The 21,741-nt window shown below is 46.2% G+C and overlaps 1 protein-coding gene across 7 annotated transcripts in view; it reads left to right on the top strand.

The window, feature by feature from the left end:
- Nucleotides 1–21,741, top strand: part of LOXL2 (lysyl oxidase like 2) — a 62,389-nt gene that overhangs the window by 14,984 nt on the left and 25,664 nt on the right. For 4 of the 7 annotated variants that reach the window (XM_026081857.1, XM_026081856.1, XM_026081855.1 and 1 more), the window contains 2 exons: nucleotides 5,644–6,086; nucleotides 7,763–7,938. In XM_026081857.1, coding sequence (XP_025937642.1) covers nucleotides 5,723–6,086; nucleotides 7,763–7,938 — 540 coding nt within the window. In that variant the 5' untranslated portion in view covers nucleotides 5,644–5,722. Of the gene's footprint in view, nucleotides 1–4,341; nucleotides 4,506–4,872; nucleotides 5,036–5,643; nucleotides 6,087–7,762; nucleotides 7,939–21,741 lie in introns of those variants that run through there. The other 3 variants (XM_026081860.1, XM_026081854.1, XM_026081858.1) reach the window with 3 other exon arrangements.

The following is a 21,741-nucleotide window of genomic DNA, read 5'->3' as shown; positions in this document are numbered from 1 at the left end:
GGGATCTCTAGGAAGAGAGTTAGCAGTGCTGGTGATTTTCTGGTGTCCCCAGTCAATGCTTCCCTGCCATGCAGTGGGATGTGGAGTTTCATGAGGAGCATACGGTCTTCTCCGGAGCTCCTTAACCCCTGGGATAAGTACTGATCTCAAGTTGCTCCTCTAGCTAATGGGGCTCTGCTGCAAATTTGGGGGCTTTGCCATTGGTTGGTATATCTGGCCCTACCAGTGACCTTTGTGTCTTAGTGTTTTTGGGTCTGTCAATAATATGCAGCCAATGGAGCTTCAGCGATGTTACTGAAGGGGCTGGCGTGGATGAGCAGACTCTGATTCACGGCCTGCCTTGGGATTATAGTCATGGGGGCTTATCTACGAAAGCGTTAGCCCTGGTGCCCGAGGCGGAGATGAGCCTCTTGAACAGCAGCAGGATGTATATCTGAGCCTTGGCCCTTGCTGAAGCGAAGGGTAATGTTCCCATTAGCTTTAGCAGCGCTGGAGAGCGGCCCAGCGTGGAAGCGTCGCTGTGCTGGCTGGAGCAGCGCTCGCGCAGTAGCGGGAAAGCGCTGCCGCCGCCGCTGCCGCGTTCCTGCGCTCGCTGCGGGGTGTGCGAGTGTGCCTGAGGAATGCGCTTTGGGCAGCGGGGCGTGGAGTTGAAAGTGCGGATCGTACAACTCATGTGATACCGTTTCAAGCGGCTGAATAACAACTGTTGGTGCTCCTGGCTGGGACCCAGACGTGCCAACAGTGCTCCGAGTGCTAATTGTTTCTTCCTCCTGATGGATGCCCCGTGTCATGCAAGCCAAGTAGAGCATTGCTGGAGCTATGGGCACAAAGGACTCAAATCAACCGCTCCAGACTTTCCTTTTGTTGTCCGGATAAGGAGGGGAGCAGGAAAGCTGGTGTTTTGTGTCTTGTCTGAGTTGATCTATTGTTTGGATGATTTGGTAAAATTAAAAAAGGGATCCTTGCTGGTAGGAGTAGGCTTTTGATATGGGGAGGTGAAAGCCCTATTAGTTTCACCTAGTGAATTCTCTGAAGAAATAAAAGCTCAATATTATTTTGAAATTGAATTGTTGCGCGTTTCCCTGTGAGCCTGTGTGCCCATCTGTTCCTTTCAAGACTTAAGACTGGAGTCATGAAAAGGGCTGAGTCAGCAGCTTGCAGGCACATGCCCTAAATCACAAGTTAATGCAAAGATGGAGAGTAATCTTATAGCCTGAAGCACAGGACAGAGAGCCAGAAGACCTGCAGTATTTTCCTGGCTTCTCCATTGAATTCATTGAATAAGTTTTTAATGTTCTGTCTTGGATTCTCTTGAATGGAGAGACCATAATATGCACTTCTAGGCTTATGTCATTATTAAGTCTGGAGGCCATTAAAGAAAGGATACAGGAGGAGGAATGAGCCCTAGAATAGAGGGAATAGCCAGCATAAATGAAATGTCTTGCAAATCTAAGCCTAGGTTTGTTTTTAGGGAGTTCAGCATGTGCAGTTCCCTTTGAGACTTGGGGAAAACACATGTCCAGATCTCAAGCATAGCAGCAGATGAGTGTGTTTATCTAAATATTTTCCTTAATAAGTGTTGTTGTTGTGGCTTATGATGCCACCATAAGTCTGTGTGTGCAGTTGGCTCCTATCTGATACAGACTGTCCATGGTTGTTTCTTTAAATGCCCCGAAGTGGATCTGTCACTGAGTCCTCAGTGTTTCTGCTCCGGAGCAGTGACAATTTTCTTCGATTCAGGTGCAGTACAACTAGCGTCTTGTAGCTAAGAAGAGGGATTGCAGGAGGAGCTGGGAAAGAATAAGTCCAGAACTCGCGTGGCTGTTCGGTGCTATGATGTGAAGGAAGTTGTACAACACTTTCTGGGATGCCAACTACCAGTGTTCAGATTCCACTGGCTTCTGCTTCTCCTGACATGGTGAATATTAGTCTGAACAGTTTCTCTTAAGTACCTTGAGAAACAAGGCCTCTGGGTGTGTAGGGCTTTACTTCTGGGGTACTGCAGGCCCTGTGAAAGCTTTGGCTCCTAATGGTTGAATGTGTGACTGTTTCGGAGCGGATGGTGACGTGACCTGAAGGAAAAGCAGACTGTGGTTGCTAGTACACGCTGCGGTGTTGCCCCGTGAAGCATATGGGAGTGCTGCTGCTCTGCTCTTCTGGAGGTTCCTTTGAGATTCACTTCTGCAGGTGGAATCGGGCTAGAATGGGGATCCGCAGATGTTTTTCCAGTCCCTTTTCCAGAGGCCCTGTAGGAGCCTTAACTGATCCTTGGAGGATCCTGACAAAGAGAGATGAGGCAGGATGCTGTATTACCTAAGCGTGAAACCCGTGTGCCCCGAGTCCTTCTCCTTGGCGAAGGTTCAGGGTTCATATAGGCTTGTTAAAATACTTTTTTGCTAGTCCAACTTCCCTCCGCTGAGCAATTGGCTCTCGGGGAATCTTATCCTCCCTCACCCGGTTTTCATTAAGTTCTATGGTAAACGATGTTTTTCCTGCTCTCGCACGACTCCCAAAGTCTCTAAGCTTTTGGGGAGCAAAAGCAAAGCAGCCTGCGGTTGCCGTTGGGAGTATGGGGCTCCTGGGTTGCCTGACCCGGCAATTTTTTTTATTATTTTTTAGGCTCTGGCATCTTGCAGTGGTCTGTCTGCTTTATTAATTAACACTTCAGGGAGCTCAGCTGGTAACTATTACATCCTGCCTCTGAACGGTTTCCCCAGATTCTTGTGTCTTTTGGCTGAAGCCCTGCAGTAAAATGACCCAAGAGCTTTGGTCTGGATAGAAAGCAGTCCTGGAGAGCGGAGTTACGCGGCTCTTAGCTCCTCCTTGGCCTCTGATTGTGAAAGACCCCTATTAACCTGAGAGCAGAGGTGCCAAGGCAAACAGTGACCAGTGGTAAAAGAGGGATAAGTGAAACATGCTGACCTGCTGGTTACAGGCTATTTGTTGGTCCTTTCCTTCTGCAAAGTACTCCTGTTTAGTTTATTACTGAGCTTACTGGAGTATCATAAGCAAAACTGTAACCTAGAGGGGATTTGGTCCTGTTCTGTTAATTATGGTGACATGCCATCTCATCTCTTGGGAGCTAGAGGTCTTTCGAGACTTGACTTTAAGGCTACTCACCGCAGGTTATCTGGCTTTGCCTCCTGAAATGTCCGTCACAGGGCTGCCTGCTGCACAGCAAGACCATCCAGACCCTTCAGAAGGTCCCAGCAACATGTAAACACGGGGCACTGCATTCTTGTATGCGTGCGACAGCCATGGGAAAGCTGTAATGGCTTATTTAGAAACCCAGATTGTGTGTCTTTAGCTAAAACAGGGCCCTGCTACCCCTCATCTTAGTTTTTGGAGAAAGATTGTTTCAGTCCAGCTTTGTTTTTTACTAATATTTGCTCAGGCTTATTAAATCCAAAAGCCAATTTGTGCAGTAGCAGGAGACAAACTACTAAATAAAATGAATTAGGTCAAAACAGATGTTTAAAGAAGATCAGAACTGGAAACCAGATTTTCTGAAGTCCAGTAGTCCTCTGCTGGATTCAAGTTTCTATCCTCTGTCTCCCTGCACAGAGGAGTCGTGGTCTTAATGCCTGCTGCTCCTGCCTCTGTTTGGGAGAGGCTGCACTCCGTCTTTTTTCCCCCTTCAGTGTTTTTGACTTGCAACTAATGTACATTGTTCTTCCCTGACTACAGGGGGTACTTGTATTTTTTTATTTTTTTATACTATTCACAGCAATCGCTCAGCCCAGAGGATAAACACATGGGCAAAAAAAACATCTTGTCTCTGTGAAAAACATTGTAAGTGGTTTCTTGTGAAATCCATGCTGGTAGGTGTTGAAGTCAGGCATGTCTGACTAGTATGAATATGTCTTTACTCAGGAGCCTTTAATTTTTATAAAACACATGTATCCTGCCCTGTCAACTGCGTTTTCTTTGGGAAATCCCCTTTGCTGCTGGAGGCGAGCAGCCTAGTGAAAGCAATTGTACTTCCTTCCTCTCTTCCCCTCCAACTCTGACCTGCAAAATTTCTAAAAATACTTCTGTTTCCATGCTAGTATTTCTTAGAGTGCCTTATGAAAACTTACAAATCTCAATCTGGTGAAACTGCTGTGAGAGTCCCTGGCTCCTCCTGGCTCTTTGAAACCAAGTTTTTACTCAAAAACAAGACTCTCAAGAATTTTCTGCCCATATTTTTCCCTCTTTCCTACCCCTTGGTGTAGTTAGATCTCTCATTGAGTCCCACCTTACTTTTCCTGTTCCCTTCCCTGATATGCAATGATAGACTTTTAACCCACGTGGTTCTACTTCATACATGTGGCTCTTAGGCAGATGCCTTTCCATCCACAGGTCTCAAAGCACTTTAGGAGGAAGTTCACTCTCGTCAGCCCTGTTTAACCCAGGTGAAATTGAGGCACAGCAGTGGAAGTGATTTACCTGAGGTTGCACAGCGCGTCAGCATCAGAGCTGAGCTTTGACCTGATGTCTCCTGAACTTCAGACTAATTGCCTGGGGTTTGTGATGCATCTCCTCTCTACCTTGAAAAGCTGCTTAATGCATTTCGCTGTGCCTTCACATGCGTATGTCATCTTCTCGTCACTTTTTTGGGATGGCTAAGACCTAGCAAAAATACTGGAAGATTTTTGCTTCTAGACATCTGTTTTCAGAGCCAATTCTCTCCCCCCACCTCCCCTTTGGTGGTTGCCAGGAAATAATGGAGCTTTAAAGAGCTGGGGAGCTTTTTCCCCACTGTGCTCTGGCATTGCTTCACTTGGAAACTATTCAACCGTTAACCCTGCCATGTGCGACTTGACCGCTCCACGTGCTGGGTGCCTGAATGAAGGTGGGGAGTATGCGAGTGAGAATGATCAAACACTGAACTCTATACAACATTTGGATGAAGTTCCTTTAATGAGCCAGAAAGTTTCCAGTTCATACCTTAACTGACTAGGTTATAGAAGGATGTAGCAGTTGTGCGACTGGTGAGTCTCTGTCTGGACTTAGCAACTGAAGGCTGAAGAGCAGTTAGCATTCGCCAGACAAGGTTAGACAAAACTACTTCTGCCAGTGTGTCTGCGTACGGTAACGTACATCCATTCTGTACAGACGCAACCAGGCGTGCGGTAACGGAAACAAGCCCTCTATCATCATCCTGGGAAAACAGACTTCAATATAAACCTCTCTTCTGACCGTGTTAGAATACATTTCATTTTCCTTCTGGTTTTCCATTGTTGAAATGATGAATTTGGCTCCCTTGTCAAGGGGGGTGTGGGAGAAACATAGTTCAGTCCTGTCCTGGTAGGATTTGAACCTAGGTTGGTCAAAGCCTGCTAGAGGCACTGAACTACTGGATTTTCAAAGGAGCAGGAAAATGCTACTGCTAGCACTTGCAACTTGTGGAATTTTGCCCTGGAAAAAATACTTTCCAGCCAAAACTGTTTGGCAAGTTGGCCCAAACTTGCAAATGGTTTTTGTGGGTATTTTTTTTTTTTTCAGTTTGTTCTTCCACCCCGCAAAATATAATTTTCTTGACTTTGTTTTTTACAGGCAGCTTTGGATGTAGTCTCTTCCATAGCTTTATCCTCTGCTGAAGCAAGATATATAAAGTCCATGTCATTACCAAGCCTTACTCAAACTTTCCTTTCGTTTCAGGACAGCCACACAGTACCTACCTGCACTGATTGGCAGCTGCTAGCAGAGGATTTGGCTCTGAGAACTGTGAGCACTGAAAATGGAAAGATTCCTGGGTTTTAACCATAACCACTGTTTCATCACGCTGTTCTTCTTCACCTCCCTGAGCCCGCTGGGCCTTGCCCAGTACGAACACTGGCCCTACCTCCCCGGTTACCCTGAGCCACCCCCACAAGTGTACCAGACCCCTCAGAGGCCGGCAAACATTCCCAAGATCCAGCTGCGGCTGGCAGGGCAGAAAAGAAAACACAATGAAGGCCGAGTGGAGGTGTTTTACAACGGCGAGTGGGGCACAGTGTGTGATGATGACTTCTCCATCCATGCTGCTCATGTGGTTTGCAGGGAGCTGGGCTACGTGGAGGCTGTGTCCTGGCTACCAAGCTCAAAGTATGGAAAAGGAGAAGGTAAGGAAACTCCAGAGCAATAACATTGTACTAGCTGTCTTCAGCTCCCAATAATTCTTGATCTGTCGATTAAATTTCGGAAGTAGTGATATTTCCTACAAATGTAACAGAAATAGGTGCGTGGCAAAGCAGAAGCTCGTTATGTCGGTGTCCCATTAGGTTAAACAGTTTAAACAATAGGTGTTTGCTTGTTTTGACTGAAACAAACCAAGGAATGATCAGAGCCGAAGGGGCAGATCTCATTGTGCAAACTCTGGCAGGGGATGTTTGGGAGCAGCCGGTGGCGGATGAGCATAGCAGGCTCTTCCGCAGCGAGTGCGGATAGGCAGGAGGGGAGCTGCACCCACAAACATAACTTGTTGATTGTTCCTTTCCCTATTCTTCCGTGGCCTTGCAGTGAGCCAAATACGGCCTCTGATGGCTCCTTCCTCCTGTCTTTTATTTCTCTGAACTGTTTAGGCTCCAAGTGGACCGCCTATACAATGCTATAGAAATCATATATTTTTTTTTTCCTGTTAGCCTCTCTAGGAACATGTGCATCCTATTGTGCAATACAGATTAGCCTATAAAATCCCAAAGGAGCATGCATGCTTCGTGTCCTGTATAGGGTTACATTTATAGTAATCCTTTGGGGCACTCTCAGGCTGGTTGTGGTGGGGAAGAGCTCTTCACTCACCAAACTGAGCATGTCCTTTCTTTCTTGGTCTTTGAAATTGTATGCGATGGTCATGTGGGCAATCAGACTACACCTCATCACATCTTGTGCCCAAATATATGTTGAATAAAGACTTGGAAAGTTGAATGTTTGTTTGTTATAGGTAGCAATGAATTATTAAAATCATATTGCTTGAGGTAGAATAGCTCTGTGAGAGTATGTAGCTTTCTGACCTCAATAGATGCATTTAATTGTCTTTCTTGATATGCTGTTAGTTAAATGTTGGCCTACTCGGAATTTTTCTTCAAAGGTTAAAGACTGGCACACTGTTGATGTAACCCATGGACTGATTAATTCCACTACAGCAGGGATAAATGTGCTGCCTTTCTGTTACTTAGCACCACTCATTAGTGCTCACACCTATAAACCTGCCCGTAAAAGAGCAAACAGGCCTTAACATTGACTCGACTGAAATGTGAAACCTTGAATGTTGTCCCAAACTGTGGATTTTGGCTCTTGGAGTAGAGGAGGAGATTTCCAAGAGAGAGAGAGGTTGTGACATTTGAAAATAAACCAGAAACATATTGCCACGTGATTTAATGGGAGTGTTCTCTGCACTCCAGGATAGTGCTGGATAAATCCTGATGCAGAGAGCCCATGCCGTGGGGAATCATGCCCTCCTCAAATGATAGAGCCAGGGTTCGCAGGAGTTCTTCCTGCCCTGCTGTTCGGGGAGCCCAGAGAGGGCTGGCAGATCCATCATCTGGTGATTAATCAACCAAACATGTTAGAGCTGCTAGTACGAAGCTGGGGCAGCCAAGGGAAACAGCTCTGATTTTTCTTAGAGTAATGGATCTGAAGGTCAGGCAGTTCTTTATATCCAAAGGACATGTTGTTCTACAGAGATGCAAAGGAGGACAATTAATTAGGACAGCACCATCGCTTGCTTTTCTACCAGTTATCAGCGTAATCGAGATCTACCATCTCTGTGAATCTCAGTTTTGCTTTCTTTCCCCTTCAGGGAGAATTTGGATGGACAATGTCCACTGTAATGGCAAGGAGACCACGCTGGCAGCCTGCACTTCCAACGGCTGGGGAGTGACCGACTGCAAGCACACTGAAGATGTGGGAGTGGTCTGCAGTGAAAAGAGAATCCCTGGCTTCAAGTTTGACAACTCACTGCTTAATCAAATAGAGGTAAATGTAGTTAAAATCACAAGCTGCTGAGCCAGAGCCTACTGAAGACGGGGAAGTCTGCCACTGTACATCAGAGGTTATCTCAGCTGCATGCTGTGGTTAAAACAAACTCCTGACAACACCTTTAGATGCTGGCTAAAGGTGCAACTTTCAGATCTGAATTTCAGCTGTTCGCAGCATTATTTATCCAGTAAAAATGTAACGGGATTTTTTTACAGCATGGGAATAAGTAAGGAGAAAATACATCACTTTCCTTTTTCACAACAAATTAGCAGAATTGAAAACTGGTTTAGTATTTTGAAGAATGAACTTGGAGAGTCAGGATACATAGACCTTGGACCTAGGTGACTTTGTTGGTTTATAGTACTGAATTACTGCGTTCTCTTTCCCCTGATGCTTCCCCTTGGGTGCGGGGGGCAATTTGAAAAGCTCTGGCCTAACAGTGGGCCGGCAGCTAGGGTTGGATTTGGAGGTAAATTGGGTTTACAACCACGGGCTGAAACAGATAGATTTACAAGGAAAGATATAAAGAGATTTTCGCACAGTTTAGCTAAGTGGTGATGAAATGGCTGTGATACCTGTGTGGAAATATCCAAGGGAATGGGGGATTAGCACTAGAAATGAATAAATGAAACTGAGCAAAGGAAAATGTAGGCTGGGCGCTGGGGGAAAGGTTCTGCATTGTGAGCTTAGACTGCTAGACTGAGGTTTAGACTCCTGGGGAAATGACAGCAGCAAGATGCTTGAATCACTTTCCGACTAGACTTGTTAGATTGCTGCAAAGTCGAGATCTGGGGGGAATGCTGGATGGAAAGAAGTTGGGCTTGAAGTCTTCAAAGGAAAAAATGTGTTTGCTCCTTCAGCTTTCAGGGTGGAAAGTCTTCGTGGTGACTCAGCTAAAATGTCCCTTGTTTCGGATGCTATGGTGTTTCACTGTGCAAATTCAGTGGTTGCCCTTGGTTAAAATTTACCAGAAGATCCTATCCACTTACCACAGACAAATCTTATTTTAAGCAGAAAGGGAATCCAGGATGTATCACATACCACAGTGTGGTTTCCATGGCTGAATGCTGGCTTTGTTCACGACCTGATACAATGGATCTTGAAAGCAGAATTATTCAAATAGCTACCCCATAGCCACCAGCTTATAAAGGATCTCTCTGCATTTTCTTCATTGCCCTGCTGAGGTGTTAGGAAGAACACTGTATGTGCGAGCAGGCAGCGTTTGGCGCTCTCGAGGAAGGCTCCCGTGCAAGGGTACAGATGTGTAGGATATGAGGGCAGAAGCCTTGCTTGCCCTGACCTTGCTTCACTTGGCCAAGGAGGGAAGGGGGAGACCTTGCAGAGGGATCCCAAACTGCCTGGGTCAATGGCCCTGTTGTTGCGTGGGGAAGGAGGCGAGATCATGGAACATCAGCGATGGCTTTGGCAGATGCTGACTTCCCCACAGCCACAGTGAATCTTCAGAGCAGAGGACTGGAAGAAAAGATGCTTTAGTCTAGACAGAGGACACATTACTCTGAGATGCTTCAGATGTTAATCATAAAAACTTCAGAGGGCTCTGCTTTTCCGTTAGCTAAGCACTGGAGTTTGACTAACGAGTTGAACACATTGGGTAATTGAGGACTAGCTTGTGCTGATGCTGTGTGGGTGTTTAGGCTTCATGTATGAAAAGTAAAATGAGTCATGAGATCGAAACAGTTCACATGGTAGAAGCATGAGTCACCAACAGGATCTCTCAGGAGAAATAGATGTGGGATAAGCTATATTCCCCATGTCCTGGCAGCTCTTGGGAGCTGGGTATGGATGAAAGCATCCACACGACATTACAAGCAGCAGCATTCCCAGCAATTGCCAAGGGGCACTGGTGACTAATGGACATTGAACTGATGCAACAAAAAACGAAGAATAGCTTTGTTTTTAAGTACCTACAGTAAGCTGAGAGTCGCCAGCCTGGCTCGCCTGTAAGAGTTGGCAGGAAATAGTGTTGTATTTTCTGGGCCCATGGGTTTTCTGGGCCATCACCACTCCCAGCTCTATGTGCCCATGGGTTTAGTGTTAACGTGGCACTGGGGTTTCATTGTGAGCAGACACAGTGTTAGTACCACAGCAGAGAAGGGTGAACAGAGCAAAGAGAGTGCTAGCTGGCTTTCTGCGGAATGGAAATTGCTGGTATTTGCACCCAGATACAGAACTTCTCAGGCAGAATGGTTTTCCCTCACGTCAGTGCAATGTCGTTACCTGTCTCCTAGCAAGACGTAGCCTCTGAGATGAATCTGATTATTGCTTGTCTGGGCTTTTAGAGGCTTGACTAAGGGGGAGTAATTTCTGTCCTTTGTGAATTGAGAGGTCTCTAACTAAATGCGTTTATTTTCAGCACAGTTTCTGTAGCTTGATGTCCATCAGCAGGGCAAGTTTGAGAATCCTGAGCAGCATCTGTGCCCTTCACCTTGCCACACTGCTGCTTGAGGCTTCTAAACGACTTGGACGGAACCATACTGTTGCTTCTACTTTGCAAAGCCCGACTGATTTTTTTTCTATTCCTTGAAGGTCAACGGGAGCTGAAAGGTTCTTTTTTTCTACTGGTTTTATTGCAGCAGGATTAAGGCTAAAGGTGATGTGCTGTAAATTTTTAAAATGCCCTTGTGGAGTATTTTTCAGTCACAGCTAGCTGTCAAATGTTTAAACCTTCCCCCTCCGTTCAGCTTTCCTCTTCTTCCTAATCCTGCCTTATCTCATTAGCAGCTGGTGTGACATAGTTCGAGTCAAAGATGATGAGAAGGGTTACTCACAGGGTCATCAAAACAGGGGGGTCAAAAGGCTTGTGTGAAAGCGAGTTGAAAGTCTTCGCCCTCTCTGACATGCCTGGGAATTCTGGATGTCATACTTTGCATTCACCAGAGGAAACATCATAGATTTGTAAGCTTCTGGGTAGCCCACGGCTTGTCCAACTGATGTTTTCTAATTGGAATGAGATCAAGGATTGAGTGGCCTGGAATTTTTTACTGAATAGCAGTGCTGTGGTTGGGTTTCTCCACCAGTTCCACTGGCTTCAGCTATTAAGCTGATGAAGCTAAACCAGTACAAATCTCCCACTGAGATTTCCAGTGGGCGATATTTCAGTTTACCCTTACACTGCTTTTAAAACCAGGGTTTACTCAAAATAGAGCTGGTTTAAAATGATGCACAAAGCTTATATACCAAATTGCACTTTTTAATGCCACGTTCCCACAGTAATTAGTAACAACTGTAATGTTTCCCAAATGGATCTGATTGTTTTTACAGCCAGCAGACTACCAGGAGCAAGTGCCGACTTCAGTGCACGTTAATGTGTCAGGGTGTAAACGGCAGTGGGGTAGGGGTAGCAGACTTGTTCTGCCTTCCTGTTGCAGGCATTTAGGGGAAATATGTGCTTTGTGCCGCCTGGTTAATGCACTACCAAACGTGTGCCGTTGCACTTAGATTTCTCCCTAATAGAGAGCTCTCTATCTTCCTACTGCCGAGGACAGATAGACCATCTTAAATTCATCATTTAGAAAGTGTCTTAAAGACCTTCTAGTGCTGAGTTCTCTGGGCCTGCCAAGTGCTGCTAAGATTTAATGCTGAAAGCCAGCAGGTATAAGAAAACATCTGACTTCATTTCAACAGGGCTCCAGCTCGGAGGGGCTGTGCAAATTGACATTCCCTCAGATCTGGCCTTGCTTCCTAAACTCTGACAGGCAAAGAGTTCACACTCTTTTAAAAGCAACATGATATCCCTCAAGCAGAGTTTATTTTTATTGGACAATGTGCATACCTCTATTTCCCAGTTTGGAAATGCTGTAGATAAGTAGTATAGGATGAAATTTTCCATCACCATAAACCACTTGGCTTATATATATGCTCAGACAGATCTTTTCCCGTCACAGCTCATAGTTTGAGGGTTACGTCATATCTCTTCCTGTCCCCACGCCTTTCCGTTCCCTGCTGATGGGAAGGGGCAGTGCCTTACCCTTGCTTCTGTGAAAGAAGTTGCCAGTTGAAGGCCAGCGTGAAACGTTACGGCCCAGGGCGAGTGATGGAATAACTGTGATAAGAAGATAGAAGACAGCCAGGCAGGAAGAGGTTAACTCTCCTAACAGGACTGAGGTTAGGGCAGCTCTGAAATCCATCAGTCTCCTCCTAAAGGGCAAAGAAACTCCCATCATTTTTGCTTGATATTTTCTGCAGCCACTGCAGCTTTTCGCCTTGGGCCTTGTTCAAAGGATTATTTCTTGGAGGGAGATGAATGCGCATGGCAGGACGGCCCTTTCACGGGCTGCTGGCCGGGCAGGGTTAGCCCGATACCCCCTTTGCTCGGGGGCTGTGTAAACACCAAAGGTTGCTCACCTTTCCTAAGCTGGGAAAGCAGTGTTTGCTCGGTTTGTATGCAGGGTGTGATGACATGGAGGCATTTTAGAGGTCTTCCCCCCCCCACCCCACCCTTTTAAGTGTGTAGACTAAATATGCAGACAGTCTCATTAATGGAAAGAACAGAGCTGGCGGCTTGGCCTCGTCTGCTGATACCTGTTCGCCTCTGGGAGCATTAAGAGGGGAAAGGCAGGTACTTTTCCTGCTGGGGACTCTGGCTCTATGAGAGTAAGGCACCCACCCCGAAAGGGTTAAAAAGCAGGAGCCATACAAGGAGGCGCTGCAAGCATGTGGCTGAGCATGTCTTAGCTGAATAACTGCATGGAAAGGTAAAGGCTGCCCAGAGCCATGTGGATGGTCAGGGACACAAGGAAGCTGATGTTGAATCCACGTGCTGTGATCCTTCACTGAGGCATCTGCGCACCCAGTGCGATGCGGCCAAGTTCACTGTTAGACTAACACTAGTGTTCAACTCACTGTGTCTTCTCTGGGTTTGATTTAGCTTGCGTTTCTTCTTTTTTGGCTAAAGCATAGCTTGGAGTAAAAGCTCCCAGTTTTGTGTAACGTTATCCACGTTAGCAGCTTGATGTATTACTTGGGTCCAGCCATGACTGTAGAGCATGTTACCCGTGTTGTTTGTTGTAGTAACTCTGCCACGCGTACAGTGTGGCAAGCGCTGTGAGTAGTGTCTTAGGCATGTGAAGGTCAGTGAAGGTGAAAGAAAAAATTCCGTCACGTTGGTTTTAAGGGCTCAGAGCGTATCCGGGAACATGGAAGCTCTTTGCTTGCTGACCCTCCCGTGGACTTTGAGAGGGACAGGCAATAAGTCCTAAAAATATAAATGCTGAATTGCAATAATTCAAGCTTTGTAAAACAACAAGTAGAATCTGCTCCTTTAGCCAAAAACCCTTGAGCATGTTATAGATACCCATGGGATCTTGTGCTGTGCCTTTGCCCCAAGTAAACACTACAGCTGTTTTGCAGATGAGGCAGGGAAGCCACCAAGGTGAAGGGCCAGGAGCTAAGCAACTCACCTGAAACATAGCTAAACAGCCGAAAAGAGCTGGGAACAGAAACTGCTCATCTTGACTCTGTCCTGAACTGCAGTCCTCCTTCCACTGATAACGTCGCAGCAAAAGGTACAAGGAGCAGGTTAAAATCTATGCCGAAATACAGTGCGGCTGCTGCTTGTTTCTTGCAGTTCACAAGCGTCTGAAGGTGGCTGGGTAGGTAGCGTGGACCTGCCTTAAGGTTCCTTTATGTGGTGCCAAGGCCGGCAGTGTAAATGTGTGCACAGTCTTGAATGTTTCCCTAAGTCTTTGCCGGATGCCAGCAGCTCTGAAATCAGAATGATTTAATGTGTGTCCACAAGACCGTGAGCGGGGAATGCAGACCCTGCTTTTCAAACGGTATGTGTAGCCACTTTGCGTTGTCCAAACACAGCACAAGCCCACCTGTGACTGCCTTGCTGGGCTGACCAGCAATTTTAAGGCCACAGTAGCTGGCTCCTACTTTTGGTATATTTCTTTAATAAATGCACGCTAGGTATGTCTTTTAACTTATCCCCCCAAAACATCCTTAACAAAATATTTGTTGTCCACCCTCTTCCTCTGTGCACACACACACATGCTTCAAATAGGACATGCTCTAAATATATCAAATGGCTGCAGCCGTTACGTGTTCACAAATAGATCTGGTACCTGCGACTAGACTGTGGGCAGACTGAGGCCTGGTTAAACACACCGGGCTGGGCTGCTATTTCTGTCCTCCTTTTCCCTTCTGGGCATGTGTGAAGCATAAGAATCTCACTTCAAAGGCCAGTGGCCCAAAGGCTCTGGCTATGCCAGGTTAAAGGAGGGCCCAACTGCGTTGTGCAGGTTTCTTTACCGGTGGCGAGGGCACCACGAAGCCCTGCTCAGGATCTCCTAGAGAAGTTGAGCGCAGTGGATAAGGTGGTGCGAAATGCTCCTGCAGGCTGGGCAGTTTCTGCCTGGAAGGTGCAAGGATGGAAGGAGGGCAGGGACATTGCTTGTGGCCTGGTGCACACTAAATTTTTCTTTTCTCTAGCTTCCTGCTGTGCAATGACTGGAGACTGTAGCCATACCGTGGGGAGCTGCAATTTGGGTTGTCTCCATCTGAGACTTCAGCTCTATGTCTTGATATTCCTGTTCTCAAGACTGCTTGAGAATAGAAGGTTTATTTTCTTGTTTGTTATGACAACAGTGTTTTAATCTTTTTCTCCTTGGTGTAAATGTTTACTTCTCTCTAAATATAAGCCCTTGCATAACATAAATGCTGATGCTTTGTGCGTTTAGAGGGGATCTCAGCATCCATTCTGGAGCAAGCTCCAGATGAATGTTAAGTAAGCTGCTGTTGTGTTAAGCCACCACGTTTCTGTATTGCTATAATTTTAAAGTATGCGTGGGGAGAGTTCTTCCTGCTTGTTTCAGGGGCTCCTTTGTGATGGTTTATGGTGTGACCAGGTGCTGGGTTTGCTGGGCAGATTTGGTGTTTGTCATCTAGCAGAAGATACAGGCTGTGGAGCTGGTAGGGCCAAGAGTGCGAAGGCTGGCATTGGTCTGCTCCTCTTTCTCATGGGACAGAGTTCACCGGTTTGTCTCCTTGTGCTGACTGTATCTTGAGTCACTCGGCCTGAGAAGCTGTTACAATTAACCATTTCTCCATTACACAAGACAACGAGCTATTTAACCAAGCCTGAGAAAGAGCGTGATCTTGTTTGTGTTTTGCAGTGCAGAGGGCAGGTAATAAATGTGGCTGGCTTAGAGCTGATCCAGGGGATCTTTAAGATAACTCAGGAAAAAGGAAGTGGAGGATGTAGAAGCTTTGCTCAACGTGAAAACCTCTGACCACGATGCTCGCAGACCAGAGCAACATTCATTTCTCCTCCGAGTTGCCATCTTAAAGTGCTGGTGTTTGGGATGCCAAGAAATCCTGGGGCTCTGTTGTAAATGAAAAATGGTGCTATGAATAGTTTTCTGCACCCCTGGGGCAGTGGGATGGGTCAGGCAATAGGGAAGGAGAGAGTTGGGATTGACAAGGAAGCTGCAACAGGCTGGCAGGATGGCAAAGGTGAGATTTTTCCTTGTGGAGAGGGAGGATGGAAAGTCTGTGTAACAGAGGTGCATTTAACGGGGGAGAGGGATCTCTGACCGGGGGTTTAGTGAGGCTGCAAGTCCATGTGACGGTGTGTCCAAGTCCCTGATGTTGGGTGGAAGCCTGTTTGTTCAGGGACTATCATTTTCCTCAAAAAACACCTTTTGTAAAGGTGTGCGATTCTACATAAAATCCTGCTCATGTGATCTCTTAACCTAATCGTGCAATTTAGTGGATAATGGAGAATCTTAAAGCGGGAGAGCAACGAATGTGAACTAGCCAGAGCTATACTTAGCAAATGCAAGGAGGCTGCATGCTAAATCAAGCATTTGGGGTAAGAACTGAACCTCCCGAATGCCTAGATAGTCTGTTTTGCATCACTACCTGGAGGTCAGGTAGCTGCCAGAGCCAGCTGTTTCAAGAAGAAAGGGTGTCTCTTAGCTTGGGCAGCGGAGGAGGACACAAGCGTACTGCCATGGGCATAATTGTTCTGCCAATACGAAACAGATGGCAAAAGGTGAAAGAAAATGTTACGAAAGTTGCATCAGTTTTTGCAATCAGATCTGAAGCTGTGGGGAAGCATTTGGTTCAGAGAGTGGAAACAAAAGCAGCTGAGGCTCATGTGAAAGCTTTTGGAGCCAGGAATCCTTTTGTGAAAGCTCAAAAACAACCCCCTTTCTTTTTGCTGTCCCCAGGCAGGCCCCAGCTTTCTGAAGCTGAGATTCACTGGTTTCATAACACAACTCAGCGTGTTGGCTTGCGGTGGGCTTTTGTGTCCGGCTCTGAAGAGCAGCAGCAAGAAAATGCAGTGTGGGTCTTGGACACAAGGAGGCTTGTGGCGGGGGAAGAATATGGCCCAACCCAGAATAGTTTGACCCTTTTTCCCCCCATTTTTTATGGTAATTTTTATCGTAGTAATGCTGGAAGTCCCAACCAAAATCACATCTTTGCTGTGTTAGGACTTGGGCAAATACAGATGTGTAGTCCTTGCTGTAGAGGCTTTATAATTCAGATGAGGTGAGATGGGCTTAGCATTGCTTTCACTTCAGAGAAAGGGCGAGGAAGCGTGAGTGAGAGGCCTGAGCAAACAGGGAGGAGATCTGTGGCAACCCTGGAACTGAACAGGATCTCATCAGGCTCAGACCACAAAGCTATTTTAGCTTTGGTTTAATTTATACATCGTTATATACAGTCAGGTGGCTCCGGTGAGAAGCAAGTTGATGTGGAAGCCAGAGCTGTGAATGCATCTACAGACCTGCTGTATTTCCCCCCCCTCCCTCCCATACCCAACTTGTTTCTTTATCTTGCCTTGTGGTTCTTCACACCTTTCAAGGCTCAGGAGGTTTAACTCAAGCAGGAGAAAAGTTTCTTAGGATTTCTTGTTGCTTGCATGCTTCCCTCCTTAATGGAGCTAATCTGTGCCAGAAGAATAGATGTCTCCAATGAAAGCAAAGCTGCAGCTAGAGGAATGAGGCTGGTATTTACGATGAAGCAGACCCACTTACCCCAGCAAGTGGGGTCAGCAATGCAAGACATGCAGTCCTTCCTGAGCAAGTAGTTTTCTGGAGAGCAGAATATAAAGGCAAGAGCTGATTCAGCCTCAAATACGTGGGTGGGATTGTTTCATAAGCAAAGGAGAGGTTGGAGATCCAGATCTGAATTAAGCTTGTAGACGAATTCTAAGATTTGGAATTTTAACAACAAAAAAAAAAGGCTGGCACCTACATCTCCACAGCTGTTGGCCTAAATAGGTGGAAATTGTGCAAGGCTTGCTCAGAAGGGAAGGACTGTCATGCATGAGCCATGAGAGTTAACTCCTTCTGGGTTTGGTCTCTTCTTGTGCTGCACGGGTAGAAATTCCCAGCAGCACATTTCCCATGGGGCAGATGATTGCATGGAGGGAGCTGAGTCCTGGGTTTGTGCACGGTGCTCTCGCCCCCTTCCTGCTTTGCGTTCTTCAGTCTTAGACTATGCACACCAGGTCCCATTGGCTTTAGAGACTGGGCCTCTATTTCCCTACCGACAGTGTGGGTTGTAATCAACCCGATTCTCTTCCTAGAGGTAGTGTCACTCTGCTGAATGGCTATATGGCTCTTGAAATAGGTATCATTGAAGGCTCTAGTTTGTTTGATACCTGAAGTGGGAGCTTGGCAGACTCAGCTGCGGGTGACTGCTTTGCAATTTCACCATGAAGCAACCAAGAGTCTCTCCTTGCCTGCGCTCCCCAGCTGTGAAGCGTTACCAGCAGAGCATCCTTTCTTGCTGCCTGCTTATATCCCAGCCGGCATACAGCCTGTCAGGACAAGATCCCAGGCGTGGGAAGCAGCTACAACTCTACGAATCCCACTCTTGCTGGGAGATTCACCAGCCCCAGAGTTACCTTGTAGCTTCTGTGTGCAGTTATAAGATGAGAATAAGTAAAGCCTTTCGGACATGAGATTTTTTGCTGTTGACATGAGAACTAGTTGCAGGCGTTTCTCTCCACGTGTACGTAAATTATAGGGAGGGCAATTTAAACAAAAAGTCTGCTTCAGCTATTAAATATTGTTTACTTCTGATTTTTATGTGGAGTCTGTTTTCATCATTACCCAGCCGGTCTACACATTGGTGTTGGAAGGTGAAACATGTCTGCCTGTATTTTCATTATTGAATACTCCCAGTGTAACAAAAACTCTGCAGAGAAAGGAAACCATTCGAATCTGTAAAGGGTTATTGGGAGAAAGCTTTTAGCAATCCTTTCTCTTTGGGAAACCTACATTATACTTACTTTGGCCCCTTTGTTTTTTAATCTTCCAGTTTAAAGCTGAGGTCTGCAGTCCTTTGAATTCTTCTCGCAGACATTTTGCTGTTTGTTCACACTCGGTGCAAACCCTTGAGCTGCTTTATCAATAACTCTGCTCTAGCCCTGTTCTCTGCGAGCAGAAAGGGGAGTGGAAGGTGGATTGGTTTTGTTCTCAGAGCATGAACATCTCATTGTGTGCTGGTCTGCTATAACTCTCTGAAGATTGAAATACCCTCAAGGGAATGAAATGATAACTTATTTCATGCTAGTTTGCTCACTTTTTTTTTTTCCTTGGCAAATACAGGGAAAAAGGCAGGACAAAACAGTTGGATTCATGCAGAGTCCCAAGTCAGAGCAGGATTTCTTTGTGCATATATGTCAGCATCTCTGGGAGGAGAGACGTGTCATGGGACCTCTGTACCAGAGCCTGCAGGGTCTGAGGTATCATGCTGGCTCTGACAGTGCTTTTTTGAGCCCCATTTAAGTTTGCACCTTATATTTCACTTCTGTAAAATGACCCGTGAGGGTGACCTAGTCCAGTCAGAGTTGGTGGAAGAGACTTGCCCAAATGCACAGCCTGGAAGCAGGGAATGCAGGTTTCCGGAGTCCATGCTGGGTCATGGGTGCCACAGTCCCCATCAGAGCAACCAAGGGGCCCTGACTGCGACCCTGGCATCCCTGCTGCTGCGGCGGTCAGAGCTCTTCTGGGAATGCATGCAGAAACCTGTGCTTATTTGTTAAGCTGCTGAACTAATTGCAAAAATAACAGGCAAATCAGCAGATCTCTAACAGAATTCCCAAGCTTTCCTTTTAAAGCTTTTAATTTTTGCAATTTCATGGTGTCCCTCTCCTCCTCTAACTTGGGCAGGTTTCTTCCTTTGCTTGTTGCTCTGATGTAATAAATCCCAGCACATCACAGCAAGGGATTCCTAAATCCACCTGAGGCTTTTGAACACTAGAATGTAACCTCTGGCTCAGGAAGTCCATGAGATAGATGCAGATGCAGGGAAGTATTGCTGCATGCTTGTTCTGCTCAGATACCTTTCCTCAGCATATGTTATTGGCATCTGTCAGAGACAGGCTGGATGTCTTCGCTTTTGCGCAACACAGCTGCTTGTTAGGTTGGTGGAGTGGGAAGGCAAAAGAAATCCAAATGTGCTCTTTAGCGCTAGAGGTTTAGCTGATGTTCCCTGATGCAGGAGGGAGCTTTGTGTGGAGGGTAGAGTTTGGGCCTCAGGATACATGTATTCAATTCTCTGCCCTTAAGGTCTTTGGAGAAGTGGTTCGATTTCTCTTCACCTTACTTCTCAATCTGCAAAAGGAGGCTGATAGCACCTTCTTTCCTCCATCCTTTGAGTGCTCTATTTACCCTGAAGGCTTTTCAGGTTTATCACGACCTGGGGTGAGGGAGCTTCCATCTCTGTGAAGATCTCTGATGCTGCAGCAGTGAGCATAGTGGTGTATTAGCAATGACTAATAGATGCAATGTGGGAATAATGATTCTGCTCTCTTGTGGTGGAAGCAGCAGGCAGATGTCTAACATCTGGAATGGCACTCTGCACAGCTCGGATGAGGCTAGCAACTGCTGTCACGCAGCTTCCTTGCAAAACACAGGCATCTTTGAACATCGTTCTTGTATGAGAGATCACACTTGGTCCTGAACAGCCCTTCTCCATCCTGCCGAGTACAGACTGAGGCCTCTGGTCTGCGGAAGTTCAAACAACATGGAAGTTGAAAAACCCTGGGTGGATCTCAACATGCTGCTGATGTCGGGTCTAGTCAGGGAAAATATTCCATTTCAGTGGCTTGACTAGGCAGTAGGGCTGACAGTGACGTAACTCCGTGTAGCAAACGTACTTAGGGCTTTATATAGGGTGGATATATCCTGCAGTCACAGACGGAAAAAATCACTTAGGCTCTCGCCCACTTTCTCAGCTGTCGATGCAGATTTCCTCCTTAGCTGCTATCGTTTCGTGTGCTTTTCCAGTGCCATTTTAAGCTTTGGCTTTCTGTCCTTTGGGTTAATCCTTTTAATAGGCTTTTACTAAAAACATTTTTAGATCCTCAGCAGTCAAAGCTATTTCCAAATGGTTTAAGACTTTTATTACCTTGTTTGGTGAAGAAACTGAGGCACAGTTTCAGGAGAAGATAGAGGGAGCAGAGAAATAAGGTGCTCTGTCAGGAGGCACTGGCCTTGGCTCCAGGTAAGCGTGCTTTCTGCATGGAGTGAAGAACTGGAAACGCTTCATAAATTGCACTGGAGGAGAAGTGAGTTGCAGGCTCTGGAAACCAGTCTCAGAAGGCCTTCAGTGCACAGAGGCTCTGATACTTTCCTGACAGCATGGAGGCAAAAGCGATGCAATATTTCAGGAGAATCTGCCAAGCAGAGGAGGAACTCTGTGTTGCAAAAGAACTTTCCAGATTACACAGGAGATGTACAGGTTTTCAGCCTCTCTACTAAGGATCAAGTCCCCAGTTGTGTGAATTCGTTGCATTTGCATCAGACCCTTTGAACATCATGAAGTGTCTCAGATGTAACAAGCTCAGATATATATATATATGTATGTATGTATATGTAAAATATATATATGTTTTTTATATATATAGGCTATAAGAGGTTTAAAAATCTGAGCCTAAACTGTGAGCCTGGCCCTGTCCAAGTGGGACTATCAGTGCTCATGTCTGCTGTAAAGCTGAGTGGTAGCTGTAGGGAGAGAAAAAAAAAAAAGGATCTGTTAGCTGCATCAGTGTCAGTGATGTATCTGGGGAATGGATGTGCCACGTCTATTTGCAGGGCTCTGCAAATCCCAGTGCGACTTCCCTAACTTTAATACCTTTATCTGTCATGACTGGAGTAATCTGGAGAGGCCCGTGTCTCTTTAAAGCTCTGGGCTTTTTTCTTTTCCAAGTGATTGAATTTGAGGGAGGGGAGGGGAGAATTCCTCTGTTCTGATGTAACTGCTTGGGGAACCACGTGGTTTTATATATTTTTGTCTAGAAAAGCTCTCTTGGAAGCAAGTTATAAAATTTTCAGTAGCTCTTTTGTAATTGCTTGCCACAGCAGATATTTTCCAGTGAGCCTTTGCTTTGGGCTTGGGCCCCTGCAAGGTTTGTTTGCGCAGTGTCCTCACGTAGGCTCCAAATGCGAAATCCGTTCAACCTTCATGACTCATTTGCTGTCCTGAGTAACGCTGCAGCTGGAGGGGAATCCAGCCTGAGCAAGTGGTGAAAGCCCATGTCCGCAAGCCCGGGTCCCGGCTTTCGGAGCGCCCCGGCCGGGTGGGGAAGGGATGCCTTGTGGTGAGATGAGCCCCGATTTCAGTTCCCTGCCAGGGCTCCCCCTTCCCTGCACTCTGCCAGCATAAAAGCAGGCCTACCTAAGCTGCTCTTGGTACACTTCCATAACAGCTGGGACTGAATTAAGGTCTGAAACAAACACTTTCAATGAATTTAAGTAACAAAGGAGATTCGTTACATAGTGACTTGTTAAGTAATGCTTCTTTTTAAATGAGGAAAAA

Source organism: Apteryx rowi, unplaced genomic scaffold (assembly GCF_003343035.1).
Source record: "Apteryx rowi isolate R43461 unplaced genomic scaffold, aptRow1 scaffold_56, whole genome shotgun sequence".
NCBI classification, from domain to species: Eukaryota; Metazoa; Chordata; class Aves; order Apterygiformes; family Apterygidae; genus Apteryx; species Apteryx rowi.
The sequence above is the reverse complement of the archived record's forward strand: the minus strand, read 5'-3'. Positions and strand labels throughout refer to the sequence as shown.